Raw genomic sequence first — 9,353 nt, 5'->3', positions numbered from 1 at the left:
GTTCACCGGACATACAGCTGCTCTTGCGCCTGCTAGCGCCTTTCGCTATTGCGTTTGAAAATGACGCCGACAAGCCCAGCCCAGCCTCCGGGACCTCGATCGATCTCCCGGCGGGCTCTAGGCGGGTTTTCCTTTCCGTCCATTCATTTCCCATTCCAGCGACAACCGAAGGAATGTCTGTCACTCGAGCAGCGCCGCCGACACTCCGGGGACACGTGTTGAAAATAGCGACTACAAATTTAGCCGCTCTCGTCGATCCCTTACGATCTCGCTTCGGTTTGCAGCGCGTCGGGGGAAAATCGAAAAACCCCTCCGACGCTAGTGTTTATTTTCGTTTCGGTAATCGACCATCCAGACGGGCGAATGGCGGCGACGACAAACGGTAACCCTTTCTTTTTTTTTTTGCTTCAACCCGCTCGACTCGAGTTTCGGGAACGCCGGGAAAACTTGCTCTCCCACTTTTCGGCACGTCATTTTTATTAATTGGCTGCCGAGTGAAAAATCGACCTCTCTCCCAGCCGGCCGGTAATCCGATTCCTACGACGGGGTGATGGCTGATGAGCAAACGCGCACGATGGATTGATGACTTTGACGGTTCGTAAAAACAAACTCCCACCGGTGGTGTACACGCGTGCGTGCGTGTGTGTAAGTGCATTTCCGTTTGCTCAAAGAATCGGCGCGAGGTCAGAGTCTCGACGTCTGGCGGCACCTTTCGAGCTAAGTGGATAATGTGCAGCAAGATTATGGCAATGATATGCTGGCTGGCTGGTTGGCTTTGGGGGCGGTTTCCTATTACGAGCACGCTTCATTTCATTTTCCGGCTCAAAATGCACGGAGACCAGCTGCACCACGACGAGCAGCCAAGACGACCAATTGGGATGGATTCCTCGAGCGATCGGAGCGAGTGATTCGTTATCAGGGTGTGAAAAAAATAGGTACCAATAATGGGTAAGTGAGTTGCATCGGGGAGGATTACGGGAGCGCATCTTTTCCTGGAAGCCACCCGGGGCTGGAAAACTCATGTGGTGGCAGTGTTTTTCCCCGAAACCAGCATCAACGTGGCTCGGTGATAATGCAAGATGAAGAAAGACGATCACTTAAAAAGGGGGGTAAAAGCCTGGAAAAAGGCTATCATATATATGCGTATATATGCGTTTTCAGTCGTCACGATCCTCGTCGGTGTACAGATTGAAGCTTAGAACTATAACGAATGGGGTTTTTCTTATCACTACGCGCTTACTGCCTACTCGCCGCCACTCAATCGTGGTGTTCCTTCTTCACGTTCACCCAAATCTTCACCGGCACGTGCTTGTGCACGATGTACGGCTTCTCCACCTTGTACGGGACCTTCTTCTCGATCTTCACCGGCACCGGTTTCTCCACCTTGATGATCTCCTTCTTATGCACCTCGACCTTGTGCGGTACCTTCACCTCGTACGGTTTGTCCACGTGTATGATCTCGTGCTTTTCGACCACCACCGGGAACTTCTTCTCCACCACGATCGGGACCACCTTCTCGGAGGTGACCGTAAACGGCACCTTAATCGGCACCAGGACCTTCTTCTCGACCGTCACCTTGTACGGGACTGGCACCCGTTCCGTCACCGTGATGTACTTGATCTTCGGTTCCTTGTGGTGATCGTCCTCGCTGTGTTCGTACTCCGCGTCCAGGTGCAGCTCTTTGATGGGTTGTTCCTTGTGCTCCTGGTGACCCCCGAAATCGTGGTGTCCTCCAAACCCGTGATGTCCACCTCCCGCTGCTTCATGGTGTCCTCCGAGACCTCCAAATCCGTGATGACCTCCAAAACCGCCTCCTTCATGTCCTCCAAAGCCGTGATGTCCACCCGCAGCTGCTTCATGGTGTCCTCCGAGACCACCGAATCCGTGATGTCCACCACCCGCAGCTGCTTCATGGTGACCTCCAAAACCGCCTCCTTCATGGTGACCTCCAAATCCTCCATGATGTCCTCCAGCAGCTTCCTGATGTCCACCGAAACCAGCGAATCCGTGAAGTCCACCAACCGCTTCATGGTGTCCTCCAAAACCTCCCTCATGTCCTCCAAAACCGTGATGTCCTCCACCAACTTCCTGATGACCGCCAAATCCGTGATGTCCTCCAAATCCGTGATGACCACCGCCTAGCGTGAGACTTTCGTGAGTTCCAAAACTCTGCTGATGTCCTCCAAACGACTCATGATCACCGAAGGACTCATGACCGCCCAATGCCGCATGATCTCCACCCAGCTCCAAACCATGTCCACCGAAGTCTCCGTGTCCGTCACCACCACCACCACCACCCCCAAAGTTGTGCTTCTCTTCGCCCTCCTCCCCATGATCACCGCCTTCTCCGCCACCGTAGTGACCGACGGCTTCCAGAGGCTTCCAGCTGTTGTACTCCTCATGCGTCGATTCGTAATGGCCGAGTCCTTGCGTCGTGGCGTGACCATACTCATGATGCTTACCCTCACCATCGAAACCTTCGTGACTGTCCCGACGGATCGGTGCATGCTGCCCCGGTACGAAAAGTCCCCAAACATTGCGCTTTCCGGCTACTTTACTCGCCAGACCGGAGTCAGCAGCCGGGGCTTCGGACGCCATGCATGCCAGCGTCACCAGCAACGGTACAAGGCAGAAGATCTAGTTTTGGGACGCCCAAAAAGGAATCAATTACACTCTGCTAGGATGATCGCGAACAGTTCTCAAACCACCCGAGGACCTTACCTTCATCGTGCTTTTTTCCCAGTCGTGTTCCTGTCCACTGGCAAGCGCAAAACGCAAACTGATGCCTTCGATGGTGCCGGGCGCGCATTTTATAATGCAACCCGTTTCTTGCACGTGGGGTTGGCTTTTTTTTTTCTTCACTTTTTTTTGGCCACCATCCACCTCCCCCTCCCACATCCCGGTAGCGATCGGTGGGCTCATTTGTCACTGCAACCCGGGAAAACGAAAGGAGGCGTGATGGTGGGGGGGTGCTTAATTTGAAACCGCGCGGTGCCAAATTCGTCCGGGCGCGTTAGCTTCGGGTATGCGGCTTTTCTTCGGGCCTTTTGGGGGATGCCAAAATCCCCCCCCCCCCCTAGCGAGACAAGTGGAGCTCCGTGGGTCGCTTCCTGCCAACCGTGCATTCACGGGCATGCGCACACGGAAAAGAAATCACTCCGCACAAATCTCACCATAGCCACCGGGTGAAACCAAATGAAATTTAGCCAATTTAGCCCGTACGTAAATGTGTAACGCGCCGCGACGAACCCGATGGCAAGTGGGGCACGAGGGCTCGGCAGAAGCGAAACAGAAGCCAGAAGGTGGCAAGGAACATGGGGTCTATGAAAGGGAAAATCCCGTCGCGCATTAGGTGAAATGCGAGCTCTTCTACCGGGGATCGAACACAAGGGGCGTTTGTTTGAACAGATCATGCCGCACTACACATTGCGCAATAGCCGGCCATTGTTACAAACGGGGGATGGGGAGATTAGCCGATCCATGATGATGATGATGATGATGATGATCGTGCGGTGGGAAGTAAGCGGTAGTTTTGCGTAACACCAGCGGATCTTGGTGGTGGGTTTTTAGAGGGTGATAGTTTAAAAATGTGTATCATTTCTCACTTATGACGTACGCGAATGGATTTCTCGTACTTAGCGACCTAAAGTGTGGTTATACAACGTCTGAAAGGTGTTCAAATAGAGTGACCTTTCCCTTTGTTAAGATCATTTTTTCACAAAAAATAAATAATCATTCCCAAAAAATCACCTCTCCAAAAGCTAGGTCAATATATTCGCCAAACCTGTGTACACAGCTCTTCTTCAAAATGCATCGAATTTGTAATCCGCTGTGCTTTAAGACTCCCTTTCTCCAGACACAATCGCATCCATCCACGAGAGGCGCCTTCCGACGATCGTCTAGACGGAAGGCGCCACCACTAATGGGCAGCAAGGACTCGGACCCCCGGGGAGCGTGCGAGTGTTTAAGCAAATCCCTCGAGGGCTGAAACCCATCCCGCTTGGACCTCACCGTCCGTTTGTTTGATATCTTTAAGACGCATCCAGACAGGCAGCCGGGCAGGGCAGGTTTGTGCAAATATTGACCGACTCCCGTCGGAGACCTGAGCCCCTCGAGCGTCCAGCGCATCCGTTTTTGGGAAGACAAAACCGGAAACCGGTTCGAGCACGCATCAATAATGATGCCAGCGTGCCGGAATTGGCTTTTCCCCGGGTCACTCCGGGCGTTGATTGACTTCCGGACGGTAATCTTTCGCCGTATGGCCGAATTAGCTGACAAATCGATCGGATAAATGGCGCACATTGGCGCCCGCGGCATGTGTGCGAGTGTGAGTGTGAGTGCGTTTGTGTGTGTTGGACACAGCGAAAGGGTGCGAAAGTGAACCGGCAATTTCATCGACCGCGAGGAGCGCCAATGGAGGCGACGTGTTAATTAATTTCTAATTTCCATAAGCGAATTATCCTTTTAACATAATTACCGGGGCATTATGAGAGACCGGCCGCTTCATGAAGTCCAGCAGCGAACCAGATCGATCGATTCTCGCCGCGTGCCATTGAAATCGAATCCTTCTCGAATCGACCAGCGCGTCCTGGGGCTTCCCGTGTGCGATTGGCCGGCATATATCCTGCGGCAGCGCCACGTAACCGAGCGATTCGATTGGGTTTGATCGGAAGGATTCGCTCATCAAACATTCAGTGAAATTCGAGGAGCTTCCTCCATTGTGTTGGCTGGCAAACATGTCTGTCCTATCGCCCTCCAAACCCCATTGAAGGCGTTGAAACGGACAACGACCGCGTGGCGCCCGTGTTTGTCTTACAATTTGCCTCGCGTTTGAAAGGACCTTTCGGCTCACAAAACGGGCACACCGATTGAATACCGCAACTGGCCGGCGGAATCTGGCCGGAAATGGTATTAAACATTTGACGAAGGACATTTTGAAGTCCTTTGAAATGAGACGCATAACAGGGCCGGAAAACCCGCACCGCAGTAGGCTGATTGTGATCGTGAATAATAGACGGCGTTTTAAAATCAATCGCAGCAAACCATCACCCGGGGAAACGTTCGGGAATTGGTGTGTAGTTGTTTCGTTCCTCGAATAATTTACTGCATCATTTGGGTGCATTTAAAGTTTGCAAATTAATCCAACAAAAACACACGTCTTTTGTTGCCGTAACTCGCACGTTGGTGTAATGTTTCGCTACGCGTTCGCTAGTTATGCTCGCGATTGCCCATCGGCATCGATAAAAGCTTTTAACAATTATGAAAACATCACACACACCCACACCCACTTTATGGGAATAAATCATTGCTATCTTAATTAAGCTCACCTCACCTAGTTAATGCTCAGCTCGCGCATGCCGTACTTCGGCACGTATTTCGGTCCTAATTATGTCCGTTGTGTTTTGCACTGCACCGTAAACCGGTCGTCCTGGTTGCACCGACTGCACCGGTGGTGTATTTGTGTTCCGGGTTTATTCCTTCCGCATGGTTCCACGGGGTTCACGCCTCACCACGACTCACCAATCGTTGATAAAATATTTATTCAATTAAGCTTTTAAGGCACCTATGAAAATGTCCATAAATCATTGAGCACTTTTAAAACGTGCTCCACCCAACCGATCTCTCTCTCTCTCTCTCTCTCTCTCTCTCTCTCTCTCTCTCTCTAATCGGTGTATGTGGGCGCGACTCCATCGAAAGCAGCCCTTCAAAAGGTATACGGTGCTGCCTGTTAGGGCCGTGCACACTCGGGTATATTCCTCTTAATTATTAAGATTAAGTGTGCTCACTTTTGCTCTGGCCACCGATGAACCTCGCTTCCCCAGTAAACGGCGTGCGATGGCTCTCGAACTTTCGAAATCGAACGACCGACCGTACGCCGTGTCGAACACCGTGTGCATCGGGTGGGCTCACACATTCGCCACGGTCGATTCCGTACGCTTCTCCATTTCTCGCTGAGCCTGGCTCTAGTGAGCTTCCCCCAAAAAAGGGTTGGGTGAACCTCAAAAATGGACCGCTTCCCGTTCTAGCAAGCCCACCGATCTTTGGGCTTTTGCGTTCCCGTCGACGGCACCGACCTCTGGGTGATGATGAGACCGGTCCCGGTCTCGGGCCAGCTAAAAATCCCAGACCCGGCGCTCCTGGCCGGTGCCGGGGTAGATTTTTCCGTTAATTAAAACATCAAAAATATCTGATGACCGTTACGAACCAATTATCACTGCCGGCTCGGGATCGTCCGACCGGGCGACGATGCAAAGCTCGGTGATCCCTGGCCGCGAACCAGGCAAGAGTGAGATCTTTATACGTCCCTATCGCTGGTGTGTGTGTGTGTGGTTTTTCATCCTTCCTTCACCTAGAGGTCTGTTGTTGGTTTTTCGTTCGCGAGTCCACGCTTCTGACCGGCCTGGTTGGGCAAGTTATGGTTCGATTTCGTACAGGTCATGCTCTCTCTCGGACGCCTTTCGGTACGCGGTGTCCGTTTCGTTTGTGTTCATTTACCATGCAGCTTAACCGTGGTCCATAGCCCTTCGATGAAGATGTGATACAGTTTGTAATTATCTGGAGCCCCTACGCGAACAAGCGCGCCCTCGCGAGATGATGCCTCGGCGGGAAAAGGTCCCGCTTATGGAGGTAAAAAGCGCCAGCGCCAGATCTTGATCGAGCGTGACCGAGCAAATCTCCCGTCCCGTCGACCATTTTCCTCCCCAAAACCACCCGTTTGAAATCGTACCGTATCGCTGAGTTATTGGTTTTTGTAATCAACTTTTTGTTTGTGCTATGGGAACATAACTCTCGGTCTCTCTCTCTAGCTTCAGTTCAACCTTAAAATATGATTGATTGGCGTCCGATCGGGCAGCCACGGAAGAGGTGATCGGTGATCGAGAGAGAGGGAAAAACACACACACCGGCCCAGGCCAACCATCATCCATTGACGGGAGGATGATCACCACCAGCGGGTGTACGTATTGTGACGATAAATGAGTGCCCAATAAATAAGTCCCCTTAAGTGCTTTCCGTTCTTTCGCTCACTTTGTTGGCAGATCATTTGCAAATTCCACCCGTACAGTGCAGCTGCAGTGGGGGCTTTTTCATAAATCACTCACCATAAACCCGAAAAAGAGGGTGAGTTATTTATTACCGAGAGCTTTTTGGGGGTACGCAATTTGAAAGCCTTGCTTGCTTGCTGGTTGATCGTTAGAAAGACGACCCTGAGTGTCCTTTTATTTAAACGCGCAGCACGAATGGTTAACAGCTCGTTACGCATCCCGTGTTTTAAAAATTGGTTTTTAATTTCTAAAACAACATACAACCGGAGCTGCTTCAACCCAAAAGGTCATCGTGGCTTTATGCGTTTATGGGTTTATGCTTAAAATTCCTCCAGTACCGTTACCTGCATTTATGCTTATGCAGATGAGCAGGTAAAGAGGCTATTGCCTGCCCTGTGGCGGTATCGCCATTCTCACCTAATTTAAGCTCGAAACTCATTTCAGACTGTCAATAAAACGGTTAAGCAATAGAGCCCTCCGCCCCATTCATAATTGCTGTTCTGTTTCCGACGTCGTAGCATTCGGTCGAAATCAGTTCAGTTGCTTGCGCAGGGAATAAGCAATGAAGAAAGGAGAGAAACAAAAAATGATGCACCCTGTGTAAGGCATATTACAGCTAATTCCATTCGGTTCGGTAGGAATTCTGGTGATCTCCGTTCGCTCCGAAATTCAACTACTACCGCCTTTTGCCGGATTGGCTTCCAACCACGGTTCGCCTTATGGCGTTTTCCACCGAATTAGCATGTCATCTGCTCGAGCATCAAATGCGCTCGACCGCACACACCGATCGAACCCCTTTCACACACCACCATCACCACGGCGCTCGAATGCAACCAATGCAACCACGAGAACGCCCTTCATCAAGGGTTTGAGCGCAGGCTTCGCAGCGGCTAAACACCCGGCCGTCAAAAGCGGGCCACGCATCAGAATGGGAATCAAATTAACCGCTAATACCGGTAGCAAAGCGATTTCCCATAGCACTCGTTACGGTCCCGGCATATGGTGCCAGGGTTTCTCGGTTCTTTCGGAACCCGACTGCGTGCCTCCCCCGTCCAAAAAACACCAGCTTCTTCTCTTGCGCGTCCCACGAGACTGCGTTGACTTGCAACTTTTCACCCGCTCGACCGCCGGCGTAGAGCGCGGTGAAACCACTCGAGTGTCAAAAGAGGGAACCGGTGCGTAGGTGGGAATGTTTTCACCCGAATGCCGCCGCTGGCGATGGGAAAGCCGGCAAATCAATTTCACCCATTTCCAATTGGGCGGCACAACACACACACACAATCACTGGGCGGTTGTGGAATCCTTGATCGAATGCGCGCGCGGCACGATATTTAATTTCCAAACGGCAGCGCTTATTGATTCTCAGTTCCGCATCCTGGTTCATTTGTTAAGCGAGCCGTCCGCCCGTGAGGGGCCCTTTTGCCACGCATCCTGGCAGTTGCACCTTGCACACAATGGTTCAGAGTTGCGGCGATTTGATGCGGGTCTGTCTCGTGACTGATGCGTTTGGGAAATTAATGATTCTCCGGAAGGGGGCGCAAACGCCCGGCAAAAGTGGCAAAGAAGGGCAACACAAAATCGAACCCTCCGGAATGCAGCATTGTTCGGGAAATTTGGCGGGAGTCCATCCCGATCAAAAGCAACGCGGCCACCCGGGAGGGTTTTTTCGCGATCTATTTGAGTGAAGCAATCAAAAACCTCAAACGTGCGCGAGCTTCATCAGCCTCGCGATCAGATGCGATGGTTTATAGGTGCATATTTCTGCCATTTTTTTTTCCTCTCTGTTTGGATTTTCCCGTAATATAGATACCATCTTATACGGGACGTTGTGGGGGTTCGAAACGTACTTAACCTCCATTCCTGCTTACTCTTTATTTTTTTAATGTAATCTTTTCCCCAAAAACAATAAGATCCTCGCGATTTGTGCGCTCAGACGGACCGGTACGATCGACCGAAATAATGCCTATGCTTCGCCACATAAACGCATTCCAAAGCCTAGCGAATAAATGCGCTCATTGGGAACGGGGAGAATTTTTTTCCAAGCTTCGAAACGATCTTCCTTCCTTGCATCGACAAAAAAAAAGAAACCAAAATCCCCCCATCCTGATCCTTTATCTCTCTCGCAAGGTCTCGTTGTGTGGAGCTTTTCGATGGATGTGATCGCGAGGTTTTCTTTTTCCAAGCCAGCTTTCTCGTCGTTTTTGGTTGTGGAACACAGCAAAGGGGTGTTGTTTTTTTTGCTGCGTTAAATTTTGTCCGCAATTAAGATAGTATTAATCTTTCCTTCCCCAGAACAATGCTCACTCGGGC

The 9,353-nt window shown here is 51.2% G+C and overlaps 1 protein-coding gene across 1 annotated transcript; it reads right to left on the bottom strand.

Moving 5' to 3' along the window:
• Positions 1-1,182: 1,182 nt before the first annotated feature.
• On the bottom strand, positions 1,183-2,727 carry LOC128727564 (keratin, type I cytoskeletal 9-like). Its single transcript, XM_053821494.1, has 2 exons — positions 2,722-2,727; positions 1,183-2,637 (listed from the first exon to the last, which is right to left on the bottom strand). Exons 1-2 carry the CDS (start codon positions 2,725-2,727, stop codon positions 1,258-1,260), a joined length of 1,386 nt encoding a protein of 461 aa, XP_053677469.1. The 3' UTR covers positions 1,183-1,257.
• Positions 2,728-9,353: the final 6,626 nt, after the last annotated feature.

The sequence above is a fragment of the Anopheles nili genome, chromosome 2 (assembly GCF_943737925.1).
Source record: "Anopheles nili chromosome 2, idAnoNiliSN_F5_01, whole genome shotgun sequence".
Taxonomy (NCBI): Eukaryota; Metazoa; Arthropoda; class Insecta; order Diptera; family Culicidae; genus Anopheles; species Anopheles nili.
This window is presented reverse-complemented; position numbering and strand designations above follow the sequence as displayed.